General features: G+C 35.8%; 1 protein-coding gene across 1 annotated transcript; it reads left to right on the top strand.

Annotated features, from left to right (window-relative positions):
- Positions 1 to 372: 372 nt before the first annotated feature.
- Positions 373 to 16,930, top strand: LOC132549264 (beta-galactosidase-1-like protein 2). The gene is made up of 18 exons (XM_060213182.1): positions 373 to 628; positions 5,780 to 5,848; positions 6,528 to 6,623; positions 8,106 to 8,214; positions 9,089 to 9,181; positions 9,634 to 9,715; positions 10,101 to 10,259; positions 11,290 to 11,433; positions 11,955 to 12,047; positions 12,430 to 12,480; positions 12,611 to 12,615; positions 13,032 to 13,181; positions 13,615 to 13,692; positions 13,976 to 14,066; positions 15,063 to 15,150; positions 15,498 to 15,615; positions 15,735 to 15,851; positions 16,388 to 16,930. The coding sequence occupies exons 1-18, from the start codon at positions 450 to 452 to the stop codon at positions 16,508 to 16,510; spliced, it is 1,845 nt and encodes a 614-aa protein (XP_060069165.1). The 5' UTR covers positions 373 to 449; the 3' UTR covers positions 16,511 to 16,930.
- The last annotated feature ends 1,367 nt before the right edge of the window (positions 16,931 to 18,297 follow it).

Raw genomic sequence — 18,297 nt, forward strand, 5'->3', positions numbered from 1 at the left:
GAACCAAAAGAGAACAAATATCATAAGATGGCGATCGAGACAGAATCAAATTTTATAGTCCGTCAGCCGTGGATTTTTTTTAGAAATGAATTTATTTAGTTAAGGTATAGGAATGCAATGAGTTCTTCTACCACTCCTCCGATTTTTATTCATATTGTTCACACTACTCGGAAGGCAAGAAAGCGAGTGTGTGAGTTTCAATACTTCACGTGTATTATGAGGCGTATTCAAGTATATATATATGGGTGCTTCATCACTTTAAATCGTAGTTTAACAATGCACCATCTTACTTCTTATCAATACAGGACACGCGCTTTGTTTACCGAGCACCTGTGATCCTTGGGTATGTAGGTCCCTCGGCTACCATACCTAATGTCCAGATTACATGTATAGCAGGTGTCTACGCTTTGCCTGCTGATCAGCAAAGTTCCAACTACTTCTACAGAAGCATGGCGGAAGTAACGTACAGAAGTCCTGGTAGTTTGACGTTTAAGAATGGAGATTTTATACTTGACCAGAAACCTCTTCGGATCCTCAGCGGTACCATGCACTACTTTCGGGTGGTTCCTGAGTACTGGGAGGACCGCCTCCTCAAAATGAAAGCTTGTGGCCTGAACACTGTGGAAACGTAAGTACGTTGTGACGTTCTACTAGCGACACGGTTGGAGGGGGTTTCCCTTTTCTTTATTAGTACAAGCACAAGTGTGATGTATGAAACTAAATACATACATATATATACCCAAACAAAAAAGAAAGGTTAACATGTTTCCTTGGCGAATACCAGTAAATGAGTGAAAACAAAATGACGTTTGTGCAATATTAGAAAATGGTAATGTTTTACATTACAAAATCCAAGGGGGTTACCAAAATCATTCAAGCGTTAAAGTCTGTATTAGCGAAAGAGCTGCACGAGGTTTTCTGTGGCTAACTTGTATCTTCGCTTGAATTTCATAAACATTCAAAATGACAACTGTTCCTTAGATCCTTAGGACTTAGAAATCACCGAATCTTGCTATCTATCAACTTTATCATTATGCCCCGGCTGTCACAAGTACAGAGAGAAAGGGCTGTAGGCATGATCCAGGCTGGGGAGTCTCGCTGTCGAGTTGCACAGCATTTTGGTTGCAGTGTTAAGACAATTTGCCAGTTGGTAAGTCGTTTAAACCAAACTGGGTCAACATCCGATTGTTCCCGAAGCGGCTGACCCCGTAAAACGGCCGCCAGGGATGACCGTCGTATATGATTGATACACTTGCGCAATCGATTTGTAGCCGCAGTAGAGACTACAAGGACATTGTTTGGGTGTCGTGTGTCTCCCCAAACAGTCCGCAACAGGTTGAGGGCCTACCAATTGAAAGCACGGTGTCCCTACACTGGACCCAATTTGTTGCGACGTCACCGTAAAAATAATCGGCGTAACTGGACCCGTGTCACCATGGCTGGGCCTTACGACAATGGAACAACTTTCTGTTTTCAGATGAGTCCAGGTTTTGTCTGCAACACGGTGACGGAAGGCGCAGAGTGCGGTGGCGACGTGGGGAGTGTTTTGTGAACTGCTGCGTCGCAGAACGGGACCGCTTTGGCGGTGGAAGTGTAATGGTTTGGGGTGGTATTTGTGGGGGGACTCGTACCAGGCTTGTTGTGTTAAATGGCAATTTAACCGGCATTCGATATCGGGACGAAATTTTAAGACCAGTGGTTCTGCCATTCTTAAGACGCCATGGCGTTGGCGCCATTTTTCAACAGGATAACACACCAGCGCACACCAGTCGCGTCAGCAGAACTTTCTTGCAGCAGGATAACGTATAGGTGTTAGATTGGCCATCTAAATCACCTGATTTGTCACCGATTGAGCATGTCTGGGAGGTTCTTGGGCGACGCTTGAGAGAACGTCAAAATCAGCCGTCAAACTTGCAGGAGCTGGCCCAAGCCTTGATTGCTGAATGGAACAACATCTCTCCTCGAATTATCCGCCGGTGTATGAGTTCAATGCAACGACGCTGCAATGCTGTTTACTTCGCAAACGGTGGCCATACACGTTACTAATGGTGTTACCTTTGAAATTGACCCCAACGTCCTTTACAGTCGAATAAAATCAACTGAACGCAAAGTTTTATAATGAACCATGGCTGCAGTTTTGTCAGAATTGATCAATTACGTTATTCGTACATGATTGGTAAGGATTTATGAAGGGGTTAATTAACTAATCACAGAATAAAGTAGTGTTACCTTTCTTTTTTTGTTTAGTATATATACACATGAACAAACAAAACACATTGTTATTTTGGAGGAAAAGGCATAATTTGCTTTTCTGAAATAGCCACCACAGATAACATTTTTCAAGGCAATATCGTACGATAACGAATACCCCATGGGATTTTTTTCCCCAATAGCAAAGACTTTGTGACATTCCCATCAGTACCTTCATCACTGACCTCTATTGACAAGCCATCCAGGGTTTGATTCTCGGAATGGATGTGAAAAGGCATGGGTCACCTGCCTGACCACATGGGTTTTCCGTGGGTACCCCGGTTTCCTCCCACAATAAGATCCCTCGCACAGCTCCATCCGGGCCAACAAGCATGATTAACATAAGTTGGAAAAAACTTGCTTCATAATTGTTGTCAAATAAATAAAGTTTCTGCATGCTACTAGACTGGGAACTCCTGGATGGAGACTGTCTTGGTGATTGAGCTAAGGAATTTATTTCAGTTTGTTTGAAAGAAGTATATATCTGTATTTATTTCTTTGATAGTATAGTTCAAAAACAGTATGATTACCTTGTCATAGATTTGCTTTCTGTGAAACATGACTTCGAACGTAAAATGAACATTGACCATAACCGTCACACTTTCTTTAGAATATATTCCTTGTCACGAACGAGACTGATCTGCTTGTAGTCTTCTTATCCATCTGGCTGATTTCATTTGTTTTCTGTCCGATACTCAAATTTATGTCAGATGCGTGTTTCAAATGCTTTTGACCTAGGTAACAGTACCTTCCTAGATCTGTTCAGCCCCAATTCTTGTCCTTTGTAACAGTTACTCCTTAGAAATGTTTGGCCCACTTCTTTCCATGGGAAACAGTCACTCCCTAGAACTGTCATGCGTCACATCTTGCCCGAGGTAACAGTTACTCCCTAGAATTGTCATGCCACACTTCTTGTCTTTGTAACAGTTACTCCTTAGAGCTGTATAGTCCCACTTCTTTCCATCAGAAACAGTCACTCCCTAGAATTGTCATGCCCCACTTCTTGTCCTTTGTAACAGTTACTCCTTAGAACTGTTTGGCCCACTTCTTTCCATCGGAAACAGTCACTCCCTAGAATTGTCATGCCCCACATCTTGTCCTTTGTAACAGTTACTCCTTAGAACTAATTGGCCCAACTTCTTTCCCTTGGGAACAAGTCACTCCTTAGAATTGTCATGCCCCACATCTTGCTCTTTGTAACAGTTAACTCCTTAGAACTGTTTGGCCCCACTTTTCTCCATCGGAAACAGTCACTCCCTAGAACTGTCATGCCCCACATCTTGCCCAAGGTAACAGTTACTTCCAAGATCTGTTTGGTCCACATCTTTCCCTCGGGAACAGTCACTCCCTAGAATTGTCATGCCCCACTTCTTGTCCTTTGTAACAGTTACTCCTTAGAGCTGTTTGGTCCACTTCTTTCCATCGGAAACAGTCACTCCCTAGAATTGTCATGCCCCACATCTTGTCCTTTGTAACAGTTACTCCTTAGAGCTGTTTGGCCCACTTCTTTCCATCGGAAACAGTCACTCCCTAGAATTGTCATGCCCCACTTCTTGTCCTTTGTAACAGTCACTCCTTAGAAATGTCCAGCCCCACATCTTGCCCGAGGTAACAGTAACTTCCTAGATCTGTATGGTCCCACTTCTTTCTTCAGGAACAGTCACTCCCCAGAATTGTCGTGCCCCACATCTTGCTTTTTGTAACAGTTACTCTTTAGAGCTGTTCGGCCCCATTTCTTTCCATCGGAAACAGTCACTCCCTAGAAGAAATGTCTGGACACCATGTGTCCATGTATTGCAGCTTTTAGAGACCTGTATATCTTCACACTTCTCTGAATGGAAACCTACTTTGATAATGCTGGTACTTCTGGAGAATCACAATGATTCTTCAGTCTTCCATAAAAGTAACATATATCATAAATGAGTGTTGCTGTTAAAGGTTATACATGGTCATGGTCAAGTGACTAGAGATTGGCATCAATGTGATTAGAATACTGATATATTTTGAAGATGTCGTTAATGCCCTTTTGGGAAACAAGGACACAGCCTCTGATGAGGAGGTAATGATAAAGTCCTCGGCCCCTGATGATGAGGTAATGATTAAGTCCAAAACCTCTAATGATGAGGTAATGATAATGTGTCCTGTGGCCAGCTGATGAGGACCTGTATATCTTCACACTTCTCTGAATGGAAACCTACTTTGATAATGCTGGTACTTCTGGAGAATCACAATGATTCTTCAGTCTTCCATAAAAGTAACATATATCATAAATGAGTGTTACGGCCTCTAGGATACATGGTCATGGTAATGATAAAGATTGGCATCAATGTGATTAGGGGATATATTTTGAAGATGTCGTTAATGCCCTTTTTGGAAACAAGGACACAGCCTCTGATGAGGAGGTAATGATAAAGTCCTCGGCTTCTGATGAGGAGGTAATGATAAAATCCTCGGCCCCGAATGAGGAGGTAATGATAAAGTCCTCGGCCTCTGATGAGGAGGTAATGATTAAGTCCTTGACCCCTGATGAGGAGGTAATGATTAAGTCCAAAACCTCTAATGATGAGGTAATGATAAAGTCTGTGGCCTCTGATGAGGAGGTAATGATAAAGGCCTCGGCCCCTGATGAAGAGGTAATGATAAAGTCCTCAGCCCATGACGAGGAGGTAATGATAAAGTCCTTGACCCCTGATGAGGAGGTAATGATATAAAGTCCTCGGCCCCGAATGAGGCGGTAATGATAAAGTCCTTGGCTCCTGATGAGGAGATAATGATAAAGTCCTTGGCCCCTGATGAGGTAATGAGATAAAGTCCTTGGCCCCTGATGAGGTAATGATATGATGTCCTTGGCCCTGATGAGGTAATGAGATAAAGTCCTTGTCCCCTGATGAGGTTATCATATGAAGTCCTTGGTCCTTGATGAGGTAATGATGTAAAGTCCTCAACCCTTGATGAGGTAATGATCATGTCCTTGGCCCTTGATTAGGTAATGATATAAAAACCTCCTTGGTGCTGACTGAATTAAAGAAACAGCTTATTTATAGTATGCTGCTTTTGTCCTTATTCATAAAACACTTAGAGGTTAGCTGGACCTTAAATGATTTGACATTTTTCTCCTGTAGTTGGGAAATCGTTCTGGGTTACTTTGTTTACTCTTTACTTCCTGGATCCTTTCATGTCCGGGTTTTCTGTCACAGCTGTCAGTTCTCTGTTAATCTGCCGATAATTTGTTGTCATCAGCAATACAGTTTATATATCCTTAAGCACGTCTCGTTATCACAGTGGAAGAGTATTGTTACCGAATGTGGTAGGATATCTTTCAAAGTTAAAGCTGGTACTTTGCTACTTCTGTGTTTCCTCATGAAATGTACAATTTTTATGGCATAAACTCATAAATTCAGAACAAGGCGACACGATTCCTGCATTTGAGAATACTTGTAGTTTCTCAAAGGTAATGAATGGACCTCCATTTGACGATATAAGGTATATTCTATAATACACTAAATTAATGTGTCTTATACTGTTGCAGCTACGTGGCGTGGAATAAACATGAAGAATACCCGGGCCAGTTTAACTTCGATGGTATCCTAGATGTCAGGTGTGTACACGTTACTACAAAGAAAACAAGAAAACAGTTGTTACTCATATTTACAAACATCACCTTTTAAGGATACTTATTCTCTCTCTTTTCCAATTACAACATGTCACATACAATTTCACGGTGAATTAATGTGCAAATACATTACTAAACCAGATTGGGATGGTTATGCTGCTCAAGCTCAATAAATATACAGAATATTTATCCATCACATGTAAACATCTGACTCTAGTTGATTTTCGTTTTTGTAATAGCATTGACAAGCATAATCTACAAATGTACAGTAAGTTTGAGCTGCACCTGAAAATGTCCTGTCATTAAGTAAAGGGCTATTAAAGTATTTGATAAAAATAACATGGAAATTATGTACATATATATTCCTAGTAATTACAAAACATAATGAAAAGACAGTTGTTTATTTAAGTTTTTTTTTTATGCCATTCTGAAGATAAAATTAGATTCGAAAATATGTACCTTGAAAATAGCAATGAAGACAGTAAATTCATTTCATGATTTTGACAAAATTACGTCATCTTTGCGTCACTATTTTTGAAACCTGATGCTGATGATTTTGCTTTTTATTTTGTTGCTGTATAAGCTTCTACTAGAGAAATATCTAAACCGATATCATTTACTGTATACAATGTAATAACACCATGGCCATTGTTTCTATTTCTAGAAAATTTGTGCAGGTAGCCAAGAAAGTTGGTTTATATGTGATATTCCGCCCCGGTCCATACATATGTGCAGAGTGGGACTTCGGTGGACTGCCAAGGTTTGTTATTCTTTGTCAGTGCCAAATTAGAAATATATGTCTGTTGTTTATTTGTTGTTTTTTGCACCAGTATCTTTCACTACCCCTGTTAAGTTATAAGTATATTAAAATTGTATATATTTCACGTAAAGTTGCATGTAACGACTATCGACAGGCTTTTTCATTTTTGCCCTTTTTCTGTTATTGTTTTGTTGGCTGTATGTATAGGTTGCGTGGTTGAGAAATTTTCTCCTAATTGACCTAAGTGTTAATATACCTATCACTTTATTGGCAACAATCATTTATAATCATATGTATGTATTGTATATTATGTTTCCAAAGAAAATGAATAAGAAAAAAATATATCTTAGAAATCAGACTTCAGTCGCTCAAAAGTTACAGTTATCAATGATTAGTGAAAAAAATCAATTGCTGCCACCGAAAGTAAAAAAGTGTTTAATGCAAAATAAACACCCAAAATGTAGCAATCTGACATGTCTCGACAAATCAACATGTATGACATAATAAAAAATGTTTCCAATTGTTTGATTCATATTTTAAAATTTCCACTAACCACTCGTAATTATACCATGCCTCCTGGTGAATCCTGTTTATGACTATGCATCTTTTCTTCCGCAAGTCAAACTTTCATTTAGTGACACGTCCAAAATTTACACATGTACTTGATGTTCTTTTGAAATGATAAGACACATATATATAAAATTACAAAATTTATCAACTTTTAGGGCTTGTGCTCCTTCTCATCGAGATTTCAACATTTTCTCGCCTCTTAGGTTTCAAAATTTAGGCCCTTAGCTTTACTGACGAGTCCAAGAAGGACGAAACGGATTTGTGATACAGTCCATTATTTGGCTGTACTGTATCTAATTGCAAATCTGTATTCAATGGTGCTATTCCACCTTTGTGTCTTTTTTTACAATCATTGAGTACGAGAAATCAAGATCATATCAACAGAAAATTTAACTTACTGATAACTGAGAGTAAACACATTTAGATATTCAAAATTCTGTAAATACTTTTTTCATTGGCAGAAATTTCATTTCTCATCTGAAACTGATTAGAATAGTTACTAAAGTTGTGGTATATGCACTTTCATCTTTTATTTTCTAAAATTAATATCTACTTTTAGATCTTTATTCCAAAGTGACATTAAATTAAAATAAATGAATATGATTATGTTATTATCGATAAGTAAAACATTGCTTTAAACATTATTAATTATAGGATTTCTAATTAATTGAAACATTGATTGCAATTCACTACAATTTGAAAATATCGTTTTGAAAACCAAACGTAAGATAGCCAAACCTTTTTGTCTGTCAAAATTACTCATCGGAGATATACTTCATTCTTTATCAATAGGATTGAACAAGAGTTATCTTTAAACTACATCACCTTTCATATCAAACTTATCTTTACAAAATAACGTCCATATTTGTGGTGATACATTGGCAGTGATTCTGTCTTGTTTGTTAACTGCAGCTGGCTGCTGACAGACGAGAAAATGAAAGTACGAAGTAACTACCAACCGTATCAAGATGCTGTTGATAGATTTTTCACCAAACTCTTACCTTTAGTGACAGATTTACAGGTAAAGGTTTCAACATATATTTACAGGTTCGTATACACACATAAGTATATTGTTGGTATAAGGTACATTTCAACAATTAAAATTGGCTGTGTTATGATTACGATTTTTTATCTTGATTCAATATCATTATTCATAATGCTACCGATTTCCAATTAGAATTGACTTTGATTGACTCAGAAATCTTTACCGTTGCCCTTCAAAATGTTATTAAACTGTATATATGGTTACCAAGTGAGAACCTTACACCGATAATCAAACTCACACTCTTTAGAAATATTTGTACTGAAATGTAATATTCAACCAGGAAGCATTACCAGTTTAATCAGTTGTTGCACATATTTATTTATACTGTTTTTCTCCAGAGATGAGGAATTTTAAACCTTCAACCCATCTTTGATCAAAATTCCGTCATCCAAAGAGATTAAGGATTGATTTAAACATTTACCTCTATTTCCCCATTTGGGCCCCGCCCCTCATCCCCCATGAGCCCAGATCTGCAGGTTATATATTGGTTTCCCTCCATTCAAGGATGCATATTTATATTTTTGCAAGAAATTAGTCAGACCAATTGTTTATGAAATTGAGTTCATTTCACCCAAATATGCTTCGGACCAATTTAGTCAAAAATTTGCTCAGATGTTATGACAAGCAACAACTTGTAAGGGGAAGGGGAGTGAACAAACTACAGATGATGGATTGAAATGGAAGCATGGTGTAAGTTCACCAATCCTTCGCAACAGGTGAGCTAAGGAAAACGTAACACACACTATTGATTAATTTGATATATGATGAATGACCAATTAAACAATCGTTGGAAAGCAGAGTTGATCAGTAGAGAATGATTTTATTATTGAAATCACCATTTTAATTCCAGTATTCCAAAGGAGGGCCTATTATAGCTGTCCAGGTAGAAAACGAATTTGGTTCTTATAGTGACGAGGTAGAACATTTGTCCTTCGTCAAAGAGGTAAGTGGTGATACACATTTTCACATGTATGGAGAATCTCTTGAATCTATTTGCTTGCTGTTTACATTACATATCCAACTAATTTCAATGTATAGTATTTATTTATTAAGCATTTATATACAACTTGCAATAAAGTTTTCAAACGCATTGAGATCAAGAAAATTATCAATGAAATTGATGTAAATTCACAAATGGATTCCTTCCTTAAAGACAAAAATAGGAATAATGATATGATATTTTTATACGTTGTACATTATGTAGGTAAAGAAAAAGTAAGAGAATGAATTTGCTATTCAATGATTGTTCAATAGACACAAACTTCGGTAAATAACACATTTCAGTAGCAAAATATATAATTTGTTTCAGTAGAGCCAAATAAGGAATTGTACCTCAATCTACATGTAATGATTTTTAGAAGCAAAAGCAATTTTTTTAAATCATCATTGTTGCAGTTGCTGGAGAAGAATGGAATTCAAGAACTGTTACTCACTTCAGAAAATATATTTGGGCTAAAAAGAGCAGCATTTTATCAACGTAAGAAACTGAAGACATAGGAACATCATTTTAGTATCCATTGTGTAAATAATTTTTTCTGCATCATTTTTTGTTTATGAATGATTAGTGATATGTTCAATTTCGGGAGCAGGGATGGAGTGGCCGCTGAGTTGAAATTTTGCGATAATATGAGGGGAAAAAAAGAAGAATTTACAGATGAAAAATGCTGCTGTCCAAATCGGAATGCCTTCATTAACATTCGAGTAATCAGTGGAAATTAATAACTCCCCTGGTTGTTTTCTGATATTGACTCGTCAATATTCCATATTTGACCTTGAAATATAATATTAATTAACCATAAGAAATTTTTAAAACATTCATATTCGTGGAAACACAGAAATAGGATATGTTGGTCTTTTTCTAGATGCACTGCCGACAGCAAATTTTCCAGAAATGGGCGACGGTCAAAAACTTTTTGATATGATCCGCGAGTGGAGTCCAGATTTCCCACTTATGGTAATGGAGTTTTGGCCAGGCTGGTTTGACCACTGGGGACAAGGTCACAAAGGATTGGCCATGCCATGTAAGTGATGAAGCCTTCATAAACTGACACTGAAATAGACAGTAGTAATCACCATACTAATATTAAGGTTGTCCTCTTTGTATAACGGAACAGTGCTCGAAGATAATGTGTTTCGTTGCTCCAACTTTTATTTAGTTAATTTTCAATTTATTTTTTTGTACATGGTTAATTTTGTGAAACATTTAGAGTTAAGCATCTGGTAACATATATCAGTATATGTATCAAAAATATTTGACTTGTGTCTGTAACAGCAGTGTTTGAGGATTTTACTCAAAAGTAAGGTGTTTTATTGATCACATTGTTGTGAATTTGTAGTTCTTTTTCATAAATTTACATTTTTCTTTGCAATAATCAGCTTTCCAAAACTCATTATTCCTTTTTCTTTACAAAAGAGTTCAACAAGGGAGACAAATAAGGACAATAAAATTCACAATTACTCCTCTTACATCAGGAGACATATACAAATGTTACATCAGTGGATGATTTATTACAATATATTACAACATAACTTCCACTAGGATATACCAGTGTACTATTTGGCGTATGAACCCATATTATACAGGGCTCTCACACCCCTTTTTGGGACTGGGACCTGGGGCCCTTAGAATTGGGAAAAATAGTGGCATTTTCCTTAGAATTGGGAAAACTTTGGGTCTAAATTGGGAAAAAAGATACTATTTTGCATTGGGAATAGGGCCGAATATCGGCCCAAATCTGGCAGATCAAGAGCCCTGTTATATAACATGCACACTTATCTAACATACTGTCACAGAGAAGATGACAGATATAGAGCCAAGGTGATTGATGTGGGACATTCAAAAGAATGTTCTCTGCAATAGTTACATGATCATGTGATAGAAATCCTGTAAAAAAATTTCCTGTTCCATAGGTGATCTTTGAAACTCATTGAAAATTGTTCATGTTAGCTCATCAGAGGCTCACTTAAAAATTCTAATGATATCTGACTCTGAGGTGTAAGCTTTACTTACCTTTGCTTGTACACATCATACATTTATTTCTGTCCCTGAAGTGTTCGAGAACTGCCTGACAGGAATATTAGATGCTGGTGGTTCCTTCAACATGTACATGTTTCATGGTGGAACAAACTTCGGATTTATGGCTGGGGCAAACTTCTTCGCTAATTCGACTTACAAACCAGACATCACTAGCTATGGTAAACCATTAATAATCTGATAATACACACTGATGGAATATGCCAAGAAAAGATGCTTTCAAATGTTTTCCTCTGTAACAACATCGTTTTGCATGCAGGATGTAATTCAACATGGAGTCAGTGAGATACAGAAGTTAAAGTTGAAGTGAGAAACATGAGTATATGATAAATCATCCTCTGGCCTTTTTTGTCAGTAACACTTTAAATGTCTGTGATTATGACTAATGCATTTTGTTACATAAAATAAGTATGTATTGAGATTATAACACATGTGATGTATCTAAAAATTACTCAGATTCAATAGACAAATATATCTCCTCTCTGTTACATAATTGTGATGTGCTATGAAAGAAAAACTATAAGTATTTTGTTTGAGATAGCTGTTATCAACATAATGCATATTGATAACTCTCATGTTATGATAACAATTAAAAATGTTATAGATTGAGTAAGGTTCTATTGACATAAAGATCCTGTATTTGTTCTATACACCAACTGAAAGATGTTGATTATCACTGTAGATTATGACGCTCCTCTGAGTGAAGCAGGAGACATCACACCAAAGTTTCTGAGAGCCAGAGAAATAATCTTCGAAAAGGTCCTGAAACCATTGGGTAAATATAAATATTAACACAGAATGCATATATGTACATGTGTATGTATGTTAAAATATCAACAAATGTGTCACTGTTTAATTGTCCAATGTTATTTTCTATGTTCAATATCTTACTGCTCGAATCATATTTCATTTATCTTTGAAAAATAAAATGAAAATTTGAATTTGATACCACTTGGAAAACTAGGGCAAATTATGAACAAAGGAAAGATTTACATGGGGACGACTGAAAAGTGCAAGAAGAATGAGAAGAATGAGATCTGCAAATTTCTATCTTTCTGATTAATTTCTCAAATGAAAAAAATGGTTAACAATAACGGAACCATCAGGCATAATAATGAATTTCAAATATTTCAACTTTACTTTCTTTCTTCACACAGGTGTCACAAAGTTACCAGACCTTCCATCAAACACACCAAAAGCTAGCTATGGTAAGTTGATGTAAATGGGTAGAACCTAAACTACATGTACTAGTACCCAGCTAGGAGGAAGAGGGAAAGGAAGTTACCCAATTATACAAGATATAACATCTTTACAAACAGGACTTCTATTTTCATTTAGTGAGAGTAAATACAATTATATTTATTTCAATATATTTGATTTAATTATATTCACAGTATTTCAGTGGATATTTTTTTTAAAATAAAGTTATATACAAAATTATTGATCACATGCAATGAGTTTCAGTGACATGCTAAGTTTTACAAAGGTATGCACTTTCTAGTTTTAATTATTTGCTTTGAACGATGTAATTGAAATATGGCCTAGATTTAAAAGAAGAGCAAATGCTGATATCTATATAAGAACATATATTTATATTTAGTTATATCTTGCCCTAATCTTATGATAATAATGGAAGTAATTCATATGCCTGGTTTGGTTTGGCAATATTGACGATTTGTTAAAGAGTTGAACAAACATTTTCTCGGTACATAACAACAAGACTCATTACATATCTGTCCTTTGTCCTGATGGTATACAGAATGAGGTGAGGTGTTCCTCGCCGATACCTATGGAGCTCTTAAAGATCCACGGTGATTACGGTCAGAACTACGGTTATACGCTGTATCGTACCACTATGCCAGCTGGGAAATGTCTGCAGTTTTCATCACTTCCACAGGATAGGGCACAGGTTTGTAGATAACAGATACATATCATACAAATCCTACTGATATCTAACTTTAAAACGTCTACTTTGATCAATTAAATTACTAAAATTGTTGCCGGCTTGTTACATAATGTATTAACCTTGATTTGTCTGCATTTAATATGACAGATGCTATTTATGGTTTTTTGGAATTTCTCACATGTGCAGAATCTTTTTCTTCTTTATAGCTAACAAGCATATGACCAAAATTATTCTAAACAGTCAATCAATCTGTTTAAGATATTTATCAATGGAGTAACATAACATAACATACTAACCTTGATTTGGCTGCAGTTAATATGACAGATGCTATTTATGGTTTTTTTGGAATTTCTCACATGTGTAGAATTTTTTTATTCTTTATAGATAACAAGCATATGACCAAAATTATTCTAAATAGTCAATCAATCTGCTTCAGATATTTATCAATGGAGCTTTTGTTCATGTGATTGACTGGCGAAATCCTGGTTTGGAAATAGACATAGTCTGCACACAGGTATGTAAACAGTCATCTTGTGTGTCAAAATATCACCAAATGTAAAAGTCAACGAAAGCAAAACTTCAACATCAGATTTGGTTGGATTTTTTTTTTTTTTTTTATATCTGAACAGAAAAGCAAGGCCATTGAGTAATTAACACAATGTCTCTCATTATTAGTAAAAATGAATTTAAATACACAATATTAGCTTTACCGAGAGTAGAAACCAGTAATACAGCAGATTTTGCTCCCATACTGGTGTGTTCTTGTCGTTGTTATGGTTTCTGTTCTATCTTCCAAGGACACCAACACGCTGGAGATACTGGTAGAGAACCATGGACGTGTCAATTATGTTGAATTCGGTCTAAATTTATTGAATGAACAAAGAAAAGGTAAGGATCAGTATAGATAGTTATAGTATTTGCATGAAATTACATTTTCAAATTTATTTTCAAATGATACATCAATTTTACGACTTTGATGATGAATTTTATGATTTTGATGTATTATCTGTTTGGTGATCGACAAAACTATTCAAGGGTCTATACAAACATACAAACTTTATTAAAATATGATGTGTTACATCAGTTTGATTTTCGATATTTGTCAATAAATTATGTAACCATGGATACAGGAAAGGAAGGCTACAGTTTCCACATGATCAATAATGGTCTCCGCTGTCTATTGTTGTTACAGATTTATTAGGGGATATCTTTTACGCACGATAGAAATTGTGTTACGAGTTTTACCACGACGTTTGTATGTATTGTGTTACAAGTTTTACCACGACGTTTTATGTATTGTGTTACGAGTTTTACCACGACGTTTGTATGTATTGTGTTACAAGTTTTACCACAACGTTTGTATGTATTGTGTTACAAGTTTCACCACGACGTTTGTATGTATTGTGTTACAAGTTTCACCATGACATTTGTATATATTGTGTTACAAGTTTTGCCACAATGTTTGTATATATTGTGTTACATATTTGTCTGTGGATTTAGATATATGTATTGTGTTACAAGTTTGTCTGTGGATTTAGATATATGTATTGTGTTACAAGTTTGTCAGAGATATGTTTTCTTCACGTATAATATTATGTGTTACAAATTTGTCTGTGGATTTAGATATATGTATTGTGTTACTCTGCTGGATTTAGATATAATTGTGTTGTGTCACAGATATGTTTTCTTCATGTTGTATGTATTATGTCTCTCACACACACATACACACACACCCACTCACACACACACCCTCACACACACACACACACACACACACACACACCATCACACACATACACACACACCCACTCACACACACACACATATATGGGACAGGTTCATCTGGGGATATCTTTCACACTGTATATATGTATTGTGTTTCAGGTTTGTCCGGAGATGTTTCCGTAGATGGCAAGAAACTAGAGTCATGGAGTATTGTCCCTCTAGAATTTGACAATGATTTTGTAAACAAGTAAGTAGTTGAACTCTGAAATGCTAAAAAAATTAAACACTCACACAAAAGTTGTTTTTTTTTTTATTTCGCATAAGAAACTCCTGGATTGGTAATAATTTCCATGAAAAATATGATGTCTGCATCCTCTAATAGCAGCTGTTTTCTATTGTTAATTCTTTCCTAAGAGATGTTTTAACAAACTGTATGAAAATGCACAGTTACAAGCTGAACTTGGTATTGCTATGATTCTGTCTTGTCATCCCTTTTCAGAAGAACTCTTATTTTTGACAGTAATCATGGGAAGAGTAATAATGACTGATATTAAGCTACTTATAATGGTATAACCAATCCTTTCTTTACTTCAGTGTATCTCGGTGTGACAAGTGGGTGTCCACCCTTCCGTCGTCGTATAGTTCACCAGCATTGTTCAAAGCCACACTGACAATCAGTGACACACCAAAAGACACTTTCCTCTGCACAAAGGTAAATTAACAATGCTTGTATGTAATTAGCATCATTTATAACATGTTTGACTTAATGTGTAATATGAATTGTCATCCAATCTCGATATCATTGAACGCAGAGTTGACTTGTTTTGCCAGGGATGGGGAAAAGGCATTGTGTTCCTGAATGGATTCAATCTCGGTCGGTTCTGGTGTGTTGGACCCCAACAGACCCTGTATGTGCCGGCACCTCTACTGAAACAAGGAGACAATCAGGTGAATCACGAATCTTAATTAACTCAGATATAATAATCCTTTCTTAAAAGTCACTTATTTGTAAATGTAAGCCTTCTTTAAAAACAACTTTTCCTCAAATACCATTCTTCATTGGAAATCACCTATAATAAAAAAAAATATTCTTTTATAATATGAAGCTATCCTCAAATGATATTCTTCCTTGAAAATCACATATTTTCAAATAGTACTCAAGAATTGCCAATCCCCAAATAGTATTCTTCCTTGGAAATCACTCATACTCATTTGCAAAGTCACTGATCCTTGTCATATATAAATTCCTTGTTAATCAACATTCCAGAAAGTTTAAATCATGACACTTTTATATCACATAAAGACGCATTTTCAGAAGTCTTAATTCATAATATTCCATTGTTTAAACAAAATAAGCTACCTTCATATGTCAATTGTACATCTGTAGTTTTTCTCATCACCATGTATGTAAATCGCAGCTTGCATGGATAGAATAACACCTTCCATCATGTTTATCTTATACCATTTACTTTTCTTTGTTGTAGATTTTGATATTTGAACAAGAAGCCCCTGGAATATCTATTGAATTTCTTGATGCCCCGATCTTGAATGAAAATGACCAGCAAAATGTGGAGGATGCTGATAAGGAATATCCGACTGGTTCATAACTTGTTGAAGCAGGCTATACCATTAGATAATTGATATATCTTCACCAATAATGGTTTAGCAATCAAGCAGTTAATATTTTTACATCTCGGAGAAAGTCTTACAGCATGTTGGTGCCACTTTATTAAGTCAAACCTGTCAATAGATACAACTCAAGGGTAAAGTTGCCTCTGTACACAGGTGGACTTTCTAAGGAAATTCAATTACTATGATACTATGAACAGCATTAAACAGAGAACAGAAAAGTGCCTTTTATATACCATTAAAGACACCTCATAATGTAGTTAAGTGATGCGTTTTTTTGGTACATTACAGCTTACGATATCTTACTATTTTATGTAACTCGCTCTTGATAGAATCAGATCTCAAGAATGCTCAGTCAATCCATGATGTTTTGGTGGTCATTTATTTGTTTAGTTAGATAGACCCTGTGTACCCGACACACTTGCAAAAATAAATAAGAAAATAAGCAACTTGAAATTGACTCTTTTTTCACCAAAGGATGCATCAGACAAAATTTAAACAACCTTTTTTTAAAACTCCATGATGATGAAGATACATTTATCCATATATGGGTCCACCATTAAATTAGCCATTAGACTTAATTTTGTCTAAACCTCTAACCTATCTGAAAGGATTTTGTGAGAAAAAAAAATCCCACTATTCATACTTCCTGATTCTAAGAAAATATTTCCTGTCACCTGAGGATGCATCGGACAACATTTTGTCTCATTAAGAAATGAAGAGCATTTGACCTCAGCATTCCTGGCATTGAAGATTAAAATTGAAAATTTTTCGCTGATTTGACCTGTTGAGCCCCACGGAGCAATCAATGTCAAAATGTACATTCTTTGAAACTGCTGTTCTATACTTATACTTCTGACAAAATTTGAATTACAAAATTATGAGTCATAAATAAAAATATGAAAGATCCTAGAGTAATGAATTTTTCAATTTTGATAAAGCAGCTTTAGACCTTTCTGTCATGAGAAGTATTAAGCTCTACAAAACCTGCATCAAAATGTGGCCATGTTAACAGTCCCCTGCATGGTCCATCAAGGTAAGTATATATATCACATCAAGCTTCCATCACCTACTGTAATTCTAATCAAGCTTCAATTATTTCCACTCTTATTGTAAATGTTCCCCCTCTTTCCAAAGGGAAATGTGAGAGACTGCAAAAGATACTTTACTTTTAATAATGAAAAAAAATAAATTTTCTGGGGAGCATATAATTGCCCCTTTGTCTTTCGTGTTGGGAGCATAACTTTGCCCACAGTTAATCAAGGATCATGAAGTTTGGTGTATACATTGATCACATAAGGCAATGTGCAGTGTAGCAAATTCAGGTCCCTCAACCCCTCAATGACAGAGGCTTTGCCCTTTGTTGAAATTTTTGTGACCAGGGCATGACTTTGCTTGTATTTACAATGGGTTATTGAAACTTGGTATATGAATGGGTCATTGGAGGTTATAACTCCAGCTGTTTTTTTTTTTTTTTTTTGTTAGGCTTAAAGTTTAAGAACAACCATTTGGCAGATATTATGTTTCCTCGAGTGACATGGAAGTATACCATGTTTAATGTTCCAGTTGAATTTTCAAATCTCGGCGAGAATCTTTCTCTTGTTGGTATTTTACTTCCATTTCATTGATCTCGAGTCATTGGAATATAATTTTGTGTACATTTTGATATTTTCTTATTCCATAATTAAGTAATGCAATTAAAATACCAAACAATGAACATGTCATTTATAGTTTATTTGTTTCTCTCATTGTCATACTTGTTAGC

Source organism: Ylistrum balloti, unplaced genomic scaffold (assembly GCF_031769215.1).
Source record: "Ylistrum balloti isolate Yb309-2 unplaced genomic scaffold, AGI_CSIRO_Ybal_v1 Utg370052, whole genome shotgun sequence".
NCBI classification, from domain to species: Eukaryota; Metazoa; Mollusca; class Bivalvia; order Pectinida; family Pectinidae; genus Ylistrum; species Ylistrum balloti.